This window comes from Bombina bombina, chromosome 1 (assembly GCF_027579735.1).
Source record: "Bombina bombina isolate aBomBom1 chromosome 1, aBomBom1.pri, whole genome shotgun sequence".
Taxonomy (NCBI): Eukaryota; Metazoa; Chordata; class Amphibia; order Anura; family Bombinatoridae; genus Bombina; species Bombina bombina.
Genome location: NC_069499.1, coordinates 1,456,008,462 through 1,456,030,562, shown reverse-complemented (window position 1 = coordinate 1,456,030,562; position 22,101 = coordinate 1,456,008,462). Strand labels below are relative to the sequence as shown.

Below are 22,101 nucleotides of genomic sequence, written 5' to 3'. Positions count from 1 at the left end.
CAACTAAAGACATCCTTCACGACTGCTCCTATTTTGAGGTTTCCTGATGTTAACCTACCTTATATTCTCGAGGTTGACTCCTCTGATCATTCTATTGGTGCAGTACTCTCACAACAAAAAACTGATACTGAACCATTACACCCTGTTTCATTTTTTTCTAAAGCAATGAATCCAGCCGAGAGGAATTATGCAATAGGTGATAAGGAGTTACTAGCCATCCGTAAGGCATTGGAGTTTTGGAGACATCTCTTAGAAGGGGCTTTACATCCTATCATAATTTTCACTGATCATAAAAATCTGCAATATTTACAAAATAATAAAACACTTTCATCTAGACAAGTACGTTGGTCTCTTTACTTTTCTAGATTTGATTTCCAAATAATCTACCGTCCTGCCTCTAAGAATGGCAAAGCCGATGCTCTTTCACGGCAGGAATCAGATTTACCTGAGGTAACAAACCCAACAAGTATCATTCCTACAGACCGATTCCTAGGTTTCACTACAACCTTTCTTAAGCAGGTTAAAAGGTTTTCTACTCAACCACCAACAATTAAGAACACTCACATATCCCAGAAGGATGGTATCTATTATTTAAAAGGGAAGATGTATATTCCTATCGAACTGAGGCATCAAATTTTACAACAACATCATGATTCTCCTCTAGCCGGACATCCTGGCGTTTCACGCACTATGGACTTATTATCCAGAAAATATTGGTGGCCTAACATGTTTTCCTCAGTCCTTGAATTTGTTAAATCTTGTGTGGTTTGTCAAGTTTTGAAAACAGAAAGAAAATCTCCTTATGGTCTATTAATGCCTATTTCCATCGCAGAAGGTCCATGGCAACAAATTAGTATGGACTTTATTGTTGAATTACCACCATCAAATAATTATACGACTATATTAGTTGTCATTGACACCTTCACTAAAATGGCACACTTCCTGCCATTTCACAAATTACCATCATCATCTGAAACAGCTACATTGTTCATCGATAACATCATCAAATTACATGGTATCCCAAAAACAATAATATCTGACAGAGGTTCTCAATTTACCTCACGCTTTTGGAGAAACTTGTGTCTTTCCCTGAAAATAGATCACCATTATACTACTTCTTTCCATCCTCAAGCTAATGGACAAGCAGAAAGATTAAATCAGTGGTTGGACGAATATCTAAGATGTTTCTGTTCATATCAACAAAATGATTGGCATAAGTTTTTGGCACTCGCAGAATTTGCATACAACAACTTAACCAATTCCTCAACAAAACTTACACCATTCTTTGCCAACTATGCTTATCATCCAAATTTTGATTCACTCTCAGTTACTCCATCCGTATCTCCGACTGTAGACGAGTTGAATAATACCATTCTTGATAACTTCAGGTTTCTCAAGGACAATATTGCCAAAGCACAAGCAACACAAAAATACTTTTATGACTTACGTCATAGGAAGCCTCCTGTGTATAAAATTGGTGATATGGTTTGGTTATCCACAAAAAACCTCTGCATACAGGTACCTAGCAGAAAACTAACCCAAAAGTTTTGTGGTCCTTTTCCTGTTTCAAAAATTGTTAATGAGAATGCAGTCACGCTAACTCTGCCTGATACTTTGAAAGTTCACCCAACTTTTCATGTATCATTGCTTAAGCCTTATCTTCCCACTAGATCAACTCTTCCACTTCTCCCATCCAACTTGAATTCGGAGGATTCAGGGGTTTATGAAGTTCAAACATTGCTCGATTCCAGATTCTATAAAGGAGTGTTACAGTATTTAGTTCGTTGGAAAAATTTTACCGAAGAAGAAGACAGCTGGGAACCATCCTCGAATCTTCAAGCTCCTCGTCTAGTGGCTCAGTTTCACCAACGTTTTCCTGATCGTCCACGGCCTCAAGCTGTGGGACAGCTTGCCTGAGGAGGGGGTCCTGTCAGGTTCCATAAATTGTGTGTATACCTTTAAATTCTGACTGACCTATCATGCATTCACACCCCCTTTTAAAACACCTGGAAAACTGTCATTCCTTGCTTAGTAATTTGTTAGAACTGCCTCGGTAGTACAACTTATCCTGAGCTCTTGGATAACCTATATACACTCAATTCAATTGGATTCTGGATCCTGTATTTGTTCAGAACTTTTCTCTTTAAGATACCGCAACTAAGTACGCTGCTTACTATTAATTTCTAACAGTGCTTGTGCAAGTCTCTTTTTCAGCCGTCTTTCTACCAACGACTACATTTGAGTTACTTCTTGGATTTAAATAATCTCTCAAATACTTCAACAAAGGATTCCCTACAGAGGATGGTAAAGATACTTTTACTTTGCAACATTATATCATAACGCTTACCATTTACAGATTTGGATTCTTACATTCGGCTACCTGCCGCAACTCGTGCTCTGACGTCACACGCCATTCTCAGAGCAGACCGGATCACAGTAACTCTCTGCAACCGCAAGTTATTTCAACAGCCGCAAGTCTCCGGTAAAAAGGCGATCCTGACTTTAAGGTACAGCTTCATCTATCCGAGTGACTATAGGTTTATTACCTAGAACTGTGTAGTAATCATATCAAACAATCTTTCTCTCTGTTGTCCGCTATTAACTCCTGCTTGCTATTGTATCAACGGCTGTTTCCTCCATTTGTGCTTAACCAATGCAATACCTAATCTGAAGGTTATACAAAGATTATTTTGAAAGCAACTTCTCACGTTATATATTGGATACCTTTCAAAAAAAAACAACTACATGTTCTGCATTATCTGATAAGAAAATTAATTGAGAACCATTGACTTTTACTTTCATAATTCTTTTACTCTTGTCTTATGAAGTTAATAAGATAAGTTGTGATACTGAAATAGTGATTTTTCCATCAACCACACCTGAAACATATGTTAATACTTCTACATAGTATTAATAAATATTAGGTGTAACACATATTATATTTAATTCCTGTACTACATAGAAAAATCATATTAACCAGTTACACAGCATGGCTAGAGCGGTCAGTCTTTCCTCAGTCATGGTGCTCCTTAGAAATGTCTTAACTCGTTTTAAAGTTGAGAAACATCTCTCAGCCTCAGCAGTTGTCACAGGAATAGTTGAAATAATTTGCAACAGTTTGTAGGTCTCCGAGAAAGTACTGTCCAAGTTATTTTCAATTACAAACTGTAGAAGACTAATGGCACCATTCATATTTCTGAAATCTGGTCTTCTGTAAATTACTCCTAGTTCAGTTTTCAGGCGATCTTTTTGTAATGTGTGATAAACAGCTGATGTTTGGTCAAGAAGCTGATTTGGAAAAATTTTCTCGTAATCCGCAAATTTTTCCGCTTGGAGGAGAGAAACAGCCGAGTAGTGAGTTATAAAAGAAAATCTATCTTTTACTTGATTTGTGATAACATCGCATATCTCTTTAGCTGCCACAGTCTGAGCAATGTGAATATTTTCTCTCTTCCTTTCCTAGATGTTTCCTCTGTTTTTGATATCATCATGGTAACTGTGTCCATTCTATTCCTTTTGTTTTCCATTGTCTGCTGGAAAGTGTTAATATGTTTTCTAATAAGTGCAGCATCTGTTTGTGTTTTCTGAAGTTGGTTGTATAACACATCTACATGTGGCATAATATTGTGGAAAACTGTAAGCCAAAACACGAATACCGAGTCTTGTAACATACGCCGAATAGCCCCTGCTTGATTTATAGCTATTTCTTTTTTCGATGTTGACTCTATTTTTTCCATGCATTCAATTAACTGTTCCCTGTTTTCAAAAACTGTATTGACGGTTCAACTCTTGAAATTCCACCTGGAGGCTGAACCATGAGGTATCCTTCTTCTAACATTTTTATCTAGAATAGCTATCCTTTGTGGTGAGTTACTAAAAAAGTTAGTAATGTCACTTAGATTTGAAAAAAATACTCGAACTTGTTGATTTTGACTGCTTGCTTCGCTGACAATTAAATTGAGCTGATGTGCGTAGCAATGCACGAAATGTGCATTCTTGTAGGTACGTTTAATTATAGCCTGAACACCTGCATGCTGACCACTCATCACGCTTGCACCGTCGTAACTCTGCAATATCAGTTTCTCTGGGTTGTCTATAACTTTTTCCAAAGTAGCTTGAATACACGTAGCTAAATATTCTGCATCATGTCCAGCTGGATTAGTGAATTCCCAGAATCTCTCAACCGGTTGTCCGTTACCTATGATGTATCTAAAAACAACAACCAATTGAAAGGCAGATGAAACATCAGTAGTTTCATCTGCTATCACTGCTACAAAACTTGCATTTGAGATTTCCTTCTTTATTTGGTTCTGGCAAACAGTAAGCATACAGTCTAATAAATCGTTTGGAATTTCTTTTGACGTTTCTTTAAAATCAGTGGCACTAGCGAGATGTTCTTTTAGAGATGCATCAAGCTCTGCTGAGAAGTTTATAAGACCTCTGAAAATGCCTGGATTTAATGAATCATCGCGTTCGTCATGTCCTCGAAGTGCAAGCTCAAATGCGCCGCAAAATAAAATACAATGAATTATTTTGGAAAGAACATAGAGATTTTTCGTTACTTGCTCATTATGGCCTAGATTTAGAGTTCGGCGGTAGCCGTCAAAACCAGCGTTAGAGGCTCCTAACGCTGGTTTTGGCCGCCCGCTGGTATTTGGAGTCAGTGATTAAAGGGTCTAACGCTCACTTTTCAGCCGCGACTTTTCCATACCGCAGATCCCCCTACGCCATTTGCGTAGCCTATCTTTTCAATGGGATCTTTCTAACGCTGGTATTTAGAGTCGTTTCTGCAGTGAGCGTTAGAGCTCTAACGACAAGATTCCAGCCGCCTGAAAATAGCAGGAGTTAAGAGCTTTCTGGCTAACGCCGGTTTATAAAGCTCTTAACTACTGTACCCTAAAGTACACTAACACCCATAAACTACCTATGTACCCCTAAACCGAGGTCCCCCCACATCGCCGCCACTCGATTAAAATTTTTAACCCCTAATCTGCCGACCGCCACCTACGTTATACTTATGTACCCCTAATCTGCTGCCCCTAACCCCGCCGACCCCTATATTATATTTATTAACCCCTAACTTGCCCCCCACAACGTCGCCGCAAGCTACTTAAAATAATTAACCCCTAATCTTCCGACCGCAAATCGCCGCCACCTACGTTATCCCTATGTACCCCTAATCTGCTGCCCCTAACATCGCCGACCCCTATGTTATATTTATTAACCCCTAATCTGCCCCCCACAACGTCGCCGACACCTACCTACACTTATTAACCCCTAATCTGCCGAGCGGACCTGAGCGCTACTATAATAAATGTATTAACCCCTAATCCGCCTCACTAACCCTATCATAAATAGTATTAACCCCTAATCTGCCCTCCCTAACATCGCCGACACCTAACTTCAATTATTAACCCCTAATCTGCCGACCGGAGCTCACCGCTATTCTAATAAATGTATTAACCCCTAAAGCTAAGTCTAACCCTAACACTAACACCCCCCTAACTTAAATATAATTTACATCTAACGAAATAAATTAACTCTTATTAAATAACTTATTCCTATTTAAAGCTAAATACTTACCTGTAAAATAAATCATAATATAGCTACAATATAAATTACATTTATATTATAGCTATTTTAGGATTAATATTTATTTTACAGGCAACTTTGTAATTATTTTAACCAGGTACAATAGCTATTAAATAGTTAAGAACTATTTAATAGTTACCTAGTTAAAATAATTACAAATTGACCTGTAAAATAAATCCTAACCTAAGTTATAATTAAACCTAACACTACCCTATCAATAAAATAATTAAATAAACTACCTACAATTACCTACAATTAACCTAACACTACACTATCAATAAATTAATTAAACACAATTGCTACAAATAAATACAATTAAATAAACTATCTAAAGTACAAAAAATAAAAAAGAACTAAGTTACAGAAAATAAAAAAATATTTACAAACATAAGAAAAATATTACAACAATTTTAAACTAATTACACCTACTCTAAGCCCCCTAATAAAATAACAAAGACCCCCAAAATAAAAAATTCCCTACCCTATTCTAAAATACAAAAATTACAAGCTCTTTTACCTTACCAGCCCTGAACAGGGCCCTTTGCGGGGCATGCCCCAAGAATTTCAGCTCTTTTGCCTGTAAAAAAAAACATACAATACCCCCCCCCCAACATTACAACCCACCACCCACATACCCCTAATCTAACCCAAACCCCCCTTAAATAAACCTAACACTAAGCCCCTGAAGATCTTCCTACCTTGTCTTCACCTCACCAGGTATCACCGATCCGTCCTGGCTCCAAGATCTTCATCCAACCCAAGCGGGGGTTGGCGATCCATAATCCGGTGCTCCAAAGTCTTCCTCCTATCCGGCAAGAAGAGGACATCCGGACCGGCAAACATCTTCTCCAAGCGGCATCTTCTATGTTCTTCCATCCGATGACGACCGGCTCCATCTTGAAGACCTCCAGCGCGGATCCATCCTCTTCTTCCGACGACTAGACGACGAATGACGGTTCCTTTAAGGGACGTCATCCAAGATGGCGTCCCTCGAATTCCGATTGGCTGATAGGATTCTATCAGCCAATCGGAATTAAGGTAGGAATTTTCTGATTGGCTGATGGAATCAGCCAATCAGAATCAAGTTCAATCCGATTGGCTGATCCAATCAGCCAATCAGATTGAGCTCGCATTCTATTGGCTGTTCCGATCAGCCAATAGAATGCGAGCTCAATCTGATTGGCTGATGGGATCGGCCAATCGGATTGAACTTGATTCTGATTGGCTGATTCCATCAGCCAATCAGAAAATTCCTACCTTAATTCCGATTGGCTGATAGAATCCTATCAGCCAATCGGAATTCGAGGGACGCCATCTTGGATGACGTCCCTTAAAGGAACCGTCATTCGTCGTCTAGTCGTCGGAAGAAGAGGATGGATCCGCGCTGGAGGTCTTCAAGATGGAGCCGGTCGTCATCGGATGGAAGAACATAGAAGATGCCGCTTGGAGAAGATGTTTGCCGGTCCGGATGTCCTCTTCTTGCCGGATAGGAGGAAGACTTTGGAGCACCGGATTATGGATCGCCAACCCCCGCTTGGGTTGGATGAAGATCTTGGAGCCAGGACGGATCGGTGATACCTGGTGAGGTGAAGACAAGGTAGGAAGATCTTCAGGGGCTTAGTGTTAGGTTTATTTAAGGGGGGTTTGGGTTAGATTAGGGGTATGTGGGTGGTGGGTTGTAATGTTGGGGGGGGGGGTATTGTATGTTTTTTTTTACAGGCAAAAGAGCTGAAATTCTTGGGGCATGCCCCGCAAAGGGCCCTGTTCAGGGCTGGTAAGGTAAAAGAGCTTGTAATTTTTGTATTTTAGAATAGGGTAGGGAATTTTTTATTTTGGGGGTCTTTGTTATTTTATTAGGGGGCTTAGAGTAGGTGTAATTAGTTTAAAATTGTTGTAATATTTTTCTTATGTTTGTAAATATTTTTTTATTTTCTGTAACTTAGTTCTTTTTTATTTTTTGTACTTTAGATAGTTTATTTAATTGTATTTATTTGTAGCAATTGTGTTTATTTAATTTATTGATAGTGTAGTGTTAGGTTAATTGTAGGTAATTGTAGGTAGTTTATTTAATTATTTTATTGATAGGGTAGTGTTAGGTTTAATTATATCTTAGGTTAGGATTTATTTTACAGGTCAATTTGTAATTATTTTAACTAGGTAACTATTAAATAGTTCTTAACTATTTAATAGCTATTGTACCTAGTTAAAATAAATACCAAGTTGCCTGTAAAATAAATATTAATCCTAAAATAGCTATAATATAATTATAATTTATATTGTAGATATATTAGGGTTTATTTTACAGGTAAGTATTTAGCTTTAAATAGGAATAAGTTATTTAATAAGAGTTAATTTATTTCGTTAGATTTAAATTATATTTAATTTAGGGGGGTGTTAGTGTTAGGGTTAGACTTAGCTTTAGGGGTTAATACATTTATTAGAATAGCGGTGAGCTCCGGTCGGCAGATTAGGGGTTAATAATTGAAGGTAGGTGTCGGCGATGTTAGGGAGGGCAGATTAGGGGTTAATACTATTTATTATAGGGTTAGTGAGGCGGATTAGGGGTTAATACATTTATTATAGTAGCGCTCAGGTCCGCTCGGCAGATTAGGGGTTAATAAGTGTAGGTAGGTGTCGGCGACGTTGTGGGGGGCAGATTAGGGGTTAATAAATATAACATAGGGGTCGGCGATGTTAGGGCAGCAGATTAGGGGTACATAGGGATAACGTAGGTGGCGGCGGTTTACGGAGCGGCAGATTAGGGGTTAAAAGTGTAATGCAGGGGTCAGCGATAGCGGGGGCGGCAGATTAGGGGTTAATAAGTGTAAGGTTAGGGGTGTTTAGACTCGGGGTACATGTTAGAGTGTTAGGTGCAGACGTAGGAAGTGTTTCCCCATAGGAAACAATGGGGCTGCGTTAGGAGCTGAACGCTGCTTTTTTGCAGGTGTTAGGTTTTTTTTCAGCTCAAACAGCCCCATTGTTTCCTATGGGAGAATCGTGCACGAGCACGTTTTTGAGGCCGGCCGCGTCCGTAAGCAACTCTGGTATCGAGAGTTGCATTTGCGGTAAAAATGCTCTACGCTCCTTTTTTGGAGCCTAACGCAGCATTTGTTTGAACTCTCGATACCAGAGTTAAATTTATGGTGCGGCCAGAAAAAAACCCGCGGAGCGTTAACAGCCCTTTTACCGCCGAACTCTAAATCTAGGCCTATGTTTTTTAATATTCAAGCGATATGCACTGTCAAGTTGTTGCTGAATATCAACCCTTCCTAGCAAATTAAACTCTAATGTGGAGTTTAAATGTGATTGGGAGCAATTATGTTTATTAGTTTTTTTACTTAAATGTGATAAATCGGCGACACCATAACTCACCCAGCTTGAATCCCCACTTTGTTTTGCAAACAGTAGACAATAAAAACAAAAGAGCCTGTTAGATAATTCACAACCACAAATCCATGGATATTTATCATATACCTCGGGTTTGAATTCTCTTTTGTAATCTCTAGTTTTACATTTTTTCACCTGGGTAAGGTTAAGCATAGGTTTTGGCCTGAGCATTTTAATTTCAATTTTTCTTTCAATGGGCAACGTTGAAAAATGTAATTGCTTTAGCTCAGACACACTAATTTTACTAAGTGCCATCTTAACTGTTAGTTTACACACAAAGAACAGTCCTTTTCTCTTATCTAATATATAACTTGTATGTAGGTAGCTCTGCAGCTGTTAGAAAATATACAACTCAACTTGAAGTAATAGTTTAATAGTTTGGCGGTTGTTATGTAATATATAACTTGTAGGTAGGTAGCTCTGCAGCTGTTAGAAAATATATGAAAAGTTTAATAGTTTTGTGGTTGTTATGTAATATATAACTTGTAGGTAGGTAGCTCTGCTGCTCTGCAGCTGTTAGAAAATATACAACTCAACTTCAAATAATAGTTTAATAGTTTGGCGGTTGTTATCTAATTTATAACTTGTAGGTAGGTAGCTCTGCAGCTGTTAGAAAATATACAACTCAACTTGCAGTAATAGTTTAATAGTTTGGCGGTTGTTATGTAATATATAACTTGTAGGTAGGTAGCTCTGCAGCTGTTAGAAAATATATTAAAAGTTTAATAGTTCTGTGGTTGTTATGTAATATATAACTTGTAGGTAGGTAGCTCTGCTGCTCTGCAGCTGTTAGAAAATATACAACTCAACTTGAAGTAATAGTTTAATAGTTTGGCGGTTGTTATCTAATATATAACTTGTATGTAGGTAGCTCTGCAGCTGTTAGAAAATATATTAAAAGTTTAATAGTTTGGCGGTTGTTATGTAATATATAACTTGTAGGTAGGTAGCTCTGCAGCTGTTATAAAATATACAACACAACACTAGTAGGCAACGGCAAGTAGTTTTGCGGCGCCAGTTGTTATAAAATATATTGCAGCTGTTAGAAAATATCAACTACAACTGATAGGTAATATCTTATAATAATTATAATAATATAGCTCACTAGAGATAAAAAAATAAAATGTTAAATATGTCGGTTTACTGCATAATTTTAGTATCAGCAGCAGCACAGCAGTTTTTTTAACAAAAAAAACTTTGACCTTTTTTTTGCAAAACTTCTAATTGCAATCTGCTAATTAATCTGCTAAAATACTTAAATGTATTAATGGTAAGCAAGTTAAAGCAACCGTGACAGCCGTCAACGGTCAACAACTAGTATCAGCAGCAGCACAGCAGTTAACTGCTTTTTTTTAAAAAAAACTTTGTTCTTTTTTTGCAAAACTTCTAATTGCAATCTGCTAATTAATCTGCTAAAATACTTAAATGTATTAATGGTAAGCAAGTTAAAGCAACCGTGACAGCCGTCAACGGTCAACAACTAGTATCAGCAGCAGCACAGCAGTTAACTGCTTTTTTTTCAAAAAAAACTTTTACCTTTTTTTGCAAAACTTCTAATTGCAATCTGCTAATTAATTAATCTGCTAAAATACTTAAATGTATTAATGGTAAGCAACCGTGACAGCCGTCAACGGTCAACAACTAGTATCAGCAGCACAGCAGTTAACTGCTTTTAAAAAAAAAAAAAACTTTGTTCTTTTTTGCAAAACTTCTAATTGCAATCTGCTAATTAATCTGCTAAAATACTTAAATTAAATGTATTAATGGTAAGCAATCGTGACAGCCGTCAACGGTCAACAACTAGTATCAGCAGCAGCACAGCAGTTAACTGCTTTTTTTTAAAAAAAACTTTTACCTTTTTTTGCAAAACTTCTAATTGCAATCTGCTAATTAATTAATCTGCTAAAATACTTAAATGTATTAATGGTAAGCAACCGTGACAGCCGTCAACGGTCAACAACTAGTATCAGCAGCAGCACAGCAGTTAACTGCTTTTTTTTAAAAAAAACTTTTACCTTTTTTTGCAAAACTTCTAATTGCAATCTGCTAATTAATTAATCTGCTAAAATACTTAAATGTATTAATGGTAAGCAACCGTGACAGCCGTCAACGGTCAACAACTAGTATCAGCAGCAGCACAGCAGTTAACTGCTTTTTTTAAAAAAAACTTTGTTCTTTTTTTGCAAAACTTCTAATTGCAATCTGGTAATTAATCTGCTAAAATACTTGTAAATACTTGTATTTGTAAAAAAAAAAAAAAAAAAATTTTTTTGCAAAACTTCTAATTGCAATCTATCTGCTGACAAAAAAATTATTTTATTATTCCCAAATTACTCCACTAAACTTACTGACTAAAGCCAGCCAATTGTTTTAAGAGAGAACTCCCTCACCTCTACTCTACCTAAGTACTCTAAATGTTAGAAAGTTATAACAAAAAATAAAAAATAAATTCTCACACAATGGTGTCTCTGTCTCACTCTCTAGTGATCTTTCTCAACTCTGTTACCTCTAAGTTAAGTTAACTAACTAATGGCTAGATTTAGAGTTGGGCGGTAGCTGTCAAAACCAGCGTTAGAGGCTCCTAACGCTGGTTTTGGGCTACCGCTGGTATTTAGAGTCAGTCATTAAAGGGTCTAACGCTCACTTTCCAGCCGCGACTTTTCCATACCGCAGATCCCCTTACGTCAATTGCGTATCCTATCTTTTCAATGGGATCTTTCTAACGCCGGTATTTAGAGTCGTGGCTGAAGTGAGCGTTAGAACTCTAACGACAAAACTCCAGCCGCAGAAAAAAGTCAGTAGTTAAGAGCTTTCTGGGCTAACGCCGGTTTATAAAGCTCTTAACTACTGTGCTCTAAAGTACACTAACACCCATAAACTACCAATGTACCCCTAAACCGAGGTCCCCCCACATCGCCGCCACTATATTTAAATTTTTTAACCCTTAATCTTCCGCTCCGTACACTGCCGCCAACTACGTTATCCCTATGTACCCCTAATCTGCTGCCCCTAACACCGCCGACCCCTATATTATATTTATTAACCCCTAATCTGCCCCCCACAACGTCGCCGCCAGCTACCTACACTTATTAACCCCTAATCTGCCGTCCGCACGCCGCCGCCAGCTACATTATAGCTATGTACCCCTAATCTGCTGCCCCTAACACCGCCGACCCCTATATTATATTTATTAACCCCTAATCTGCCCCCCTCAACGTCGCCTCCACCTGCCTATACTTATTAACCCCTAATCTGCCGTGCGGACCGCACTGCTACGATAATAAAGTTATTAACCCCTAATCCGCCTCACTCCCGCCTCAATAACCCTATAATAAATAGTATTAACCCCTAATCTGCCCTCCCTAACATCGCCGACACCTAACTTCAAGTATTAACCCCTAATCTGCCAATCGGAGCTCACCGCTACTCTAATAAATTTTTTAACCCCTAAAGCTAATTTTAACCCTAACCCTAACACCCCCCTAAATTAAATATAATTTTATTCTAACGAAATAAATTAACTCTTATTAAATAAATTAGTGGCGGTGGTGTACGGAGCGGCAGATTAGGGGTTAATAATAATATGCAGGTGTCAGCGATAGCGGGGGCGGCAGATTAGAGGTTAATAAGTGTAAGGTTAGGGGTGTTTAGACTCGGGGTACATGTTAGGGTGTTAGGTGCAGATGTAGGAAGTGTTTCCCCATAGCAAACAATGGGGCTGCGTTAGGAGCTGAACGCAGCTTTTTTGCAGGTGTTAGGTTTTTTTTCAGCTCAATCAGCCCCATTGTTTTCTATGGGGGAATCGTGCACGAGCATGTTTTTGAAGCTGGCAGCGTCCGTAAGCACCGCTGGTATCTAGAGTTGCAGTGGCGTTAAATTATGCTCTACGCTCCCTTTTTGGAGCCTAACGCACTGAAAACCCAGCCATTCTGTGAACTCTAAATACCAGCGGTATTTAAAAGGTGCGGGGGAGAAAAAGCACGCGTAGCTAACGCACCCCTTTGGCCGCAGAACTCTAAATCTAGGCGTACGTGACTACTTTAACACTACACTTTAAGTTTAAACTAAAGACAAGTTAAACTAATAAGCTGCAGGCCTGCAGCAAAATAAGGCCCACTGCCCAGTGCCCCCCCCCCAGTGCCCAGTGCCAGCAAGGGCTAGCTAGGGTAAATCGTTCATGTTTTTAACAAGAGTCAGTCAGTCTGAGAGGCAAGTTTGTTGAACATTAAGGAATAAGTCAGAGCTCTAAACACAAGGCTCCTATCCGCTCAACGGCTATCTCCTCAATGAGATTTTGGCGCCGTTGAGGGGGAGTAGCCTTGTGGGGGCGGTCACGTTTACGCAACAGCATATCAGAGCGGCATCAGGCACTGACAGGCAGGCTGTGGGAGGAGCCAGAGCACAGGCTGAAGTCAGCTTGCACACTTCAGCCTGTGCGAATAGGGGTCTATTAGTGGTGCCGGGCTGGGAGGAGCTATGTCTGCACAGTGATGCATAGAGATCACTGTGCAGGATAGGGGTTTGCTTTATCACACGTGCGATCAGGTTAGGATAGGGAGGAGGTCAGGTGACTTGAACTTGTGGGAGTGTGTGCGCGCAGTGCCAGAGCAGCCTGGAGGAGGAGGAGTGAGAAAGATTAGCTAGTCAGTGTACTGTGACTGACGCGGTGTGGTCTCTGGTGACGTCAGCTGAGCCTGAGCTGAAATCCTGCAGTCTCTCTGCGCTGGCTCTGTTGCTCTGTGTCCGCCTGTTCCTAGCTCCCTCCTGCTTTGCTAAGTTTTGCAATAAATGAATATAAATGGATGGGTACCTATATACACTCAGATCTGCGCAATGACAGTGGACTTGAAATATGATAATATTATAATATTATAAATAAACTTTTAACACACATACACTAATAAAAAAAAAAAATTAAACATTTTTTTTTTTGCTCAATTTTTTTTTTTTTTTTTTTTTTTTTTGCTCAATTTTAATTTTTTTTTTCCCTGCTTGCCCCCTGGGGGGTTCACGTGTGAATGTGCATAACTGGAGGAGCCTCCACTGCTGTTACCCCTCCGACAAAACGACAGCTACGTGCGTTTCACCCATATGCATTGGAGCACTTTGCAGTTAAGTAGATAAAAACATATATAAAATATTTATGCAATATTCATATTTAATAAAGTTTTATAGTGTGTATTTACTGTAAATATTTCACACTCCAATGTTCTGCACATAGCAGAATATGTTCTGTTTATAAATACATATTCCTATATATATATATATATATATATATATATATATATATATATATATATATATATATATGTATATATTTATACTTATATATAATCATGTAGGTATAAATATATATTTAGAATAGAACATATTCTGCTATGTGACGAACATTTAAATAGGAAATTCATATTTTCATGTTGGGTTAACGCATGTGAGAATATTCAATTGGGTTTGCGTGTTTTTTTCCAGCTATTTTGGTCTATTGACTTCTATGGGGGAATATGTTATATTGCACAATATTCAAAATTAGTCTTTTAGGGTTAGCACCTAAGCAAAAACAGTTTACTTTCAACTCATAATATGAGCACAAACCGACGGGCGCAAAAAGCTAACTTCTAGTGCAGTTAACGCTCAGGTTGGAGCATTAAATAGCGCTCCACTTGTAATCTAGCCCTTAGAGGAAATGAGACACAGTTTGGAAGGGGGGAGCCTTTTATTTCCAATGAGGAGGGTTCCTTGCCCCATCACAAAAATGGCAGTCAGCTACATAATGTATTTACTTATAGGGGAAAATAACTCCTTTGCCCTAAAGACAGTATAAGTCACACACAAAGAGCAACCTAGCCCATTTCCATAGATTAGAGGCCTCCCTTTGATTTGGGGAGTTGAGTGCCCAGGTAGCTATCAGGTGACCACCTGACAGCAGCAATCACCTGAACCATATGGATATATGTTTCTAATCTTTTGCCCCCACAATAGCTAGGGATTTGATACCTTATAATAAAATTAAACAAGCATCTTTTTTTCCTTTCAAATGGAAAAAAATTTCCAGCATCCAGGTTATTGATATAACAATGACAAATACCTAAAGAAAGCCCTTACCATCTCCTTCACAATAGAAATACTGTTCTGGAAAAAAAGCATTCTGTGCTTGAAGACTATCAGTGCTCTATACTATATTAGCTATAGTTAGGTATATCCCTACATAGCACTACAGACATGCATTGGAAAGTCTGTCTTACCTGTAGATATGATAGGTTTTAACTTGCTTGTTGATTGTAGAGTTGCTCTTTCAGTAGTGACAATATCAGGGATTGCTGAAATGAAAGAAGTGAACAATGAAAACAGAACTTGTAGGATAAAGTTTTACATCAGGATGGGCATAATGAGATTTTGGTTAGAAAAATTAGAGAAACAGTAAATACCTTAAGACTTTTATACTAAGGGGTCCATTTATCATTGTGCGGACGGACATGATCCGCTATAGCGAACCATGTCGGCCACACATCGATAAATGCCCACAGCATACGCTGTCGGCATTTATCATTGCACCAGCAGTTCTTGCATAGCTGGTGCAATACCGCCCCCTGCAGAGGGGGTGTCAATCAACCCGATCGTATTCGATCAGGTTGATTTCTGTCCGCCGCCTCAGAGCAGACGTACAGGTTATGGAGTAGCGGTCTTTAGACTGCTGCTTCATAACTTGTGTTTCTGGCGAGCCTGAAGGCTCGCCAGAAACACAGGGCATCAAGCTTCATTCGGAGCTTGATAAATAGACCCCTAAATGTTTCATTTGCAATCTACTTATTTATTTTGCCCCATGTCACATACTTTAGCTTTAAAACATGTGGATTTTCTAATTCTCAGATCTGGAAAAGAAACCTGCAGACTTTTTAAGGCTAACCCTGTTATATACTATATACGCTAGTGTTCAAAAGTTTTGGGTCACTTCGAAATTTCCTTGTTTAAAAAAGAAAATCATTTTTTTTGTCCATTAAAATAATATTAATTTGATCAGAAATACAGTGTAAAACATTGTTAATGTTGTAAATGACACTCGCCTAGATTACGAATTATGAGCTATAGAGGGTGCAAAACGAACGCAACAAAAGTTGCAATTTCCCTCTCCATAGCGCTGCCATTACAAGTTTCTGAAAAGCCACCTTGTGCGTGCAATATGGTGGCGATAAGCTAAATACCGCACAAAAATCCAAGGGCTGAGAATACGTGCTCGTGCACGCTTTCATCATAGACATCAATGGAGAGAGAGTGTTAAAAAAAAACTAACACCTGAAGCGCGGAATGAAAAGCTCCGTAACGCAACCCCATTGATGTCTATGTGGAATAAACAGTTACGCTTAAACCTAACACCCTGACATAAACCCCAAGTCTACACCCCTTATCTGCCACCCCCGACATTGCTGACACCGAAATAAAGTTATTAACCCCTAATCTGCTGATCCCAACATCGCCACAGCTAATACAAGTTATTAACCCCTATTACGCCAATCCCCAACATCGCCAACACTATAATAAAGCTATTAACCCTTATTCCGCCGCTCCCCGACATTGCCACCACTAAATAACGTTATTAACCCCTAAACCTCTGGCCTCCCACATCACCGTCATTAAATAAACCTATTAACCCATATACCACCAGCCCCCCACATTGCAAAAAAACTAAATTAAACTATTAACCCTTAAACCTAACAACTCCCTAACCCTATTAAAATTACAATATCCCTATCTTAAAATAAATAAAAACTTTCCTGTGAAATTAAAAAAAACCTAAGTTTAAACTAACAGTTAACCTAACATAACTATTATACTAAAATTAAAATAACTGCCAATTAAAAAAACTAAATGACACATTTAAAAAAACCTAACACTACTAAAAAAAATTAAGTCTAAAATTACAAAAAATAAAAAATACCATATGGATATTTTTTTCCAATCTCTCGCCCCCACAATAGCTAGGGATTTGATACCTTATAATAAAATTAAACAAGCATCTTTTTTTCCTTTCAAATGGAAAAAAAATTCCAGCATCCAGGTTATTGATATAACAATGACAAATACCTTAAGAAAGCCCTTACCATCCCCTTCACAATAGAAATACTGTTCTGGAAAAAAAGCATTCTGTGCTTGAAGACTATCAGTGCTCTATACTATATTAGCTATAGCTATATCCCTGCATAGCACTACAGACATGCATTGGAAAGACCTGTCTTACCTGTGGATATGATAGGTTTTAACTTGCTTGTTGATTGTAGAGTTGCTCTTTCAGTAGTGACAATATCAGGGATTGCTGAAATGAAAGAAGTGAGCAATGAAAACAGAACTTGTAGGTTAAAGTTTTACATCAGGATGGGCATAATGAGATTTTGGTTAGAAAACTGGAAACATTAGAGAAACAGTAAATACCTTAAAGTGAAGGCAAACTTTGGTGAATGAAAGCCTGTTTTTTAAAAATACTATTAAAAACAGGGGCACTTTCATTCATCAAAGTTTACAAATCAACTGTTTTGATTAAAAATGTACCTTTTTTTCTTTTCACGGCTACAGCAGCTTCCCCCTCCTGGAAATCTTCTCTTCAAACATCAGCAATGACTAATCCAGCTTCCTCCAATCACGGCTTTCCCCCCAGGGTGGTTATTGCCTGAGGCCATGCTGTGATTGGAGGAAGCCGGATTAGAGGAAGCTGGAAAAAAAGCATTCTGTGCTTGAAGACTATCAGTGCTCTATACTGTATTAGCTATAGTTAGGTATATCCCTGCATAGCACTACAGACATGCATTGGAAAGTCTGTCTTACCTGTGGATATGATAGGTTTTAACTTGCTCGTTAATTGTAGAGTTGCTTTTTCAGTAGTGACAATATCAGGGATTGCTGAAATAAAAGAAGTGAACAATGAAAACAGAACTTGTAGGATAAAGTTTTACATCAGGATGGGCATAATGACATCGCCGCCACTAAATAAAGTTATTAACCCCTAAACCTCTCTCCTCCCACATCACCGTTATTAAATAAACCTATTAACCCCTATACCACCAGCCCCCCACATTGCAAAAAAACTAAATTAAACTATTAACCCCTAAACCTAACAACTCCCTAACTTTATATTAAAATTACAATATCCCTATCTTAAAATAAATAAAAACTTACCAGTGAAATAAAAAAAACCTAAGTTTAAAATAACAGTTAACCTAACATAACTATTATACTAAAATTAAAATAACTGCCAATTAAAAAAACTAAATTACACATTTAAAAAAACCTAACACTACTAAAAATAAATTTAAGTCTAAAATTACAAAAAATAAAAAATACCATATGGATATTTTTTTCCAATCTCTCGCCCCCACAATAGCTAGGGATTTGATACCTTATAATAAAATTAAACAAGCATCTTTTTTTCCTTTCAAATGGAAAAAAATTCCAGCATCCAGGTTATTGATATAACAATGACAAATACCTTAAGAAAGCCCTTACCATCTCCTTCACAATAGAAATACTGTTCTGGAAAAAAAACATTCTGTGCTTGAAGACTATCAGTGCTCTATACTGTATTAGCTATAGGTATATCCCTGCATAGCACTACAGACATGCATTGGAAAGACCTGTCTTACCTGTGGATATGATAGGTTTTAACTTGCTTGTTAATTGTAGAGTTGCTCTTTCAGTAGTGACAATATCAGGGATTGCTGAAATGAAAGAAGTGAACAATGAAAACAGAACTTGTAGGATAAAGTTTTACATCAGGATGGGCATAATGAGATTTTGGTTAGAAAACTGGAAACAGAGAAACAGTAAATACCTTAAAATGAAGGTAAACTTTGTTGAATGAAAGCTTGATGCCCCCTGTTTCTGGCAAACCTTTACGCTCGCCAGAAACACAACATGTCCGCCTGCTCTGAGGTGGCGGACAGAAATCAACCCGATCGAATACGATCGGGTTGATTGACACCCCCTCTGCAGGGGGCAGTATTGCACCAGCTATACAAGAACTGCTGGTGCAATGATAAATGACGACAGCGTATGCTGTGGGCATTTATCGATGTGCGGTGGACATGGTTCGTTATAGTGGATCATGTCCGTCCACACAATGATAAATGGACCCCTTAGTATAAAAGTCTTAAAGTGAAGGTAAACTTTGACGAATGAAAGCCCGTTTTTTAAAAATACTATTAAAAACAGGCGCACTTTCATTCATCAAATTTTACAAATCAGCTGTTTTGATTAAAAATGTACCTTTTTTTCTTTTCACAGCTACAGCAGCTTCCCACTCCTGGAAATCTTCTCATTACACATCAGCAATGACTAATCCGGCTTCCTCCAATCACGGCTTTCCCCCCAGGGTGGTTATTGCCTGAGGCCATGCTGTGATTGGAGGAAGCCGGATTAGTCATTGCTGATGTGTGAAGAGAGGATTTCCAGGAGGGGGAAGCTGCTCTGGCTGTCGGCATACGCTGTCGGCATTTATCATTGCACCAGCAGTTCTTGCATAGCTGGTGCAATACCGCCCCCTGCAGAGGGGGTGTCAATCAACCCGATCGTATTCGATCGGGTTGATTTCTGTCCGCCGCCTCAGAGCAGGCGGACATGTTGTGTTTCTGGCGAGCGTAAAGGTTTGCCAGAAACACGGGGCATCAAGCTTCATTCGGAGCTTGATAAATAGACCCCTAAATGTTTCATTTGCAATCTTCTTATTTATTTTGCCCCATGTCACGTACTTTAGCTTTAAAACATGTGGATTTTCTAATTCTCGGATCTGGAAAAGAAACCTGCAGACTTTTTAAGGCTAACCCTGTTATATACTATATACGCTAGTGTTCAAAAGTTTGGGTCACTTCGAAATTTCCTTGTTTAAAATAGAAAAGCATTTTTTTTTGTCCATTAAAATAATATTAATTTGATCAGAAATACAGTGTAAACATTGTTAATGTTGTAAATGACACTCGCCTAGATTACGAGTTTTGCGCTATAGAGGGTGCAAAATGAATGAAACAAAAGTTGCGTTATTTCACTCTCCATAGCGCTGCCATTACAAGTTTCTAAAAAGCCACCTTGTGCGTGCAATATGGTGGCGATAAGCTCAATACCGCACAAAATCCAAGGGCTGAGAATACGTGCTCGTGCACGCTTTCCCCATAGACATCAATGGAGAGAGAGTGTAAAAAAAACGAACACCTGAAGTGCAGAATGAAAAACTCAGTAAAGCAACCCAATTGATGTCTATGTGGAATAAAAAGTTATTTTTAAACCTAACACCCTGACATAAACCCCAAGTCTACACTCCTAATCTGCCACCTCCGACATTGCTGACACCGAAATAAAGTTATTAACCCCTAATCTGCTGCTCCCAACATCGCCACAGCTAATACAAGTTATTAACCCCTATTACGCCACTCCCCAACATCGCCAACACTATAATAAAGCTATTAACCCCTATTCCGCCGCTTCCTGACATCGCCACCACTAAATAAAGTTATTAACCTCTAAACCTCTGGCCTCCCACATCACTGCCATTAAATAAACCTATTAACCCCTATACCACCAGCCCCCCACATCGAAAAAATCTAAATTAAACTATTAACCCCTAAACCTAACAACTCCCTAACTTTATATTAAAATTACAATATAACTATCTTAAAAGAAATAAAAACTTACCCGTGAAATTTAAAAAAAACTAAGTTTAAACTAACAATTAACCTAACATAACTATTATACTAAAATTAAAATAACTGCCATTTTAAAAAAACTAACACTAAAAAAAATTTGTCTAAAATTACAAAAAATAACAAACACTAAATTACGAAAAATAACAAAAAAAATTATCCAAAATAAAAACAATTACACCTAATCTAATAGCCCTATAAAAATAGCCCCCCCCCCCCCAAAAAAAACCTAGCCTATAATAAACGACCTATTGACATTAATAGGGCCCTTTGCAGGGCATTGCCCTAAAGAAATCGGCTCTTTTACCTGTAAAAAAAAATACAAAGAGCCCCCTACAGTAAAACCCCCCACCCAACCAAACTCCCAAAATAAAATAACCTAACTCTAACAAACACCTACAGGGAGTGCAGAATTATTAGGCACGTTGTATTTTTGAGGATTAATTTTATTATTGAACAACAACCATGTTCTCAATGAACCCAAAAAACTCATTAATATCAAAGCTGAATAGTTTTGGAAGTAGTTTTTAGTTTGTTTTTAGTTATAGCTATTTTAGGGGATATCTGTGTGTGCAGGTGACTATTACTGTGCATAATTATTAGGCAACTTAACAAAAAACAAATATATACCCATTTCAATTATTTATTTTTACCAGTGAAACCAATATAACATCTCAACATTCACAAATATACATTTCTGACATTCAAAAACAAAACAAAAACAAATCAGTGACCAATATAGCCACCTTTCTTTGCAAGGACACTCAAAAGCCTGCCATCCATGGATTCTGTCAGTGTTTTGATCTGTTCACCATCAACATTGCGTGCAGCAGCAACCACAGCCTCCCAGACACTGTTCAGAGAGGTGTACTGTTTTCCCTCCTTGCAAATCTCACATTTGATGATGGACCACAGGTTCTCAATGGGATTCAGATCAGGTGAACAAGGAGGCCATGTCATTAGATTTTCTTCTTTTATACCCTTTCTTGCCAGCCACGCTGTGGAGTACTTGGACGCGTGTGATGGAGCATTGTCCTGCATGAAAATCATGTTTTTCTTGAAGGATGCAGACTTCTTCCTGTACCACTGCTTGAAGAAGGTGTCTTCCAGAAACTGGCTGTAGGACTGGGAGTTGAGCTTGACTCCATCCTCAACCCGAAAAGGCCCCACAAGCTCATCTTTGATGATACCAGCCCAAACCAGTACTCCACCTCCACCTTGCTGGCGTCTGAGTCGGACTGGAGCTCTCTGCCCTTTACCAATCCAGCCACGGGCCCATCCATCTGGCCTATCAAGACTCACTCTCCTTTCATCAGTCCATAAAACCTTAGAAAAATCAGTCTTGAGATATTTCTTGGCCCAGTCTTGACGTTTCAGCTTGTGTGTCTTGTTCAGTGGTGGTCATCTTTCAGCCTTTCTTACCTTGGCCATGTCTCTGAGTATT

At 38.4% G+C, this 22,101-nt stretch overlaps 1 protein-coding gene across 8 annotated transcripts in view; it reads right to left on the bottom strand.

Moving 5' to 3' along the window:
• LOC128653023 (mucin-5AC) overlaps window positions 1-22,101 on the bottom strand; it is a 353,148-nt gene that overhangs the window by 223,412 nt on the left and 107,635 nt on the right. The window contains exons 8-11 of one of the 8 annotated variants that reach the window (XM_053706065.1): window positions 18,609-18,683; window positions 17,794-17,868; window positions 17,213-17,287; window positions 15,222-15,296 (exon numbers count right to left, since the gene is read on the bottom strand). In XM_053706065.1, coding sequence (XP_053562040.1) covers window positions 15,222-15,296; window positions 17,213-17,287; window positions 17,794-17,868; window positions 18,609-18,683 — 300 coding nt within the window. The remainder of the gene's footprint in view (window positions 1-15,221; window positions 15,297-17,212; window positions 17,288-17,793; window positions 17,869-18,608; window positions 18,684-22,101) is intronic. The other 7 variants (XM_053706082.1, XM_053706075.1, XM_053706088.1 and 4 more) reach the window with 7 other exon arrangements.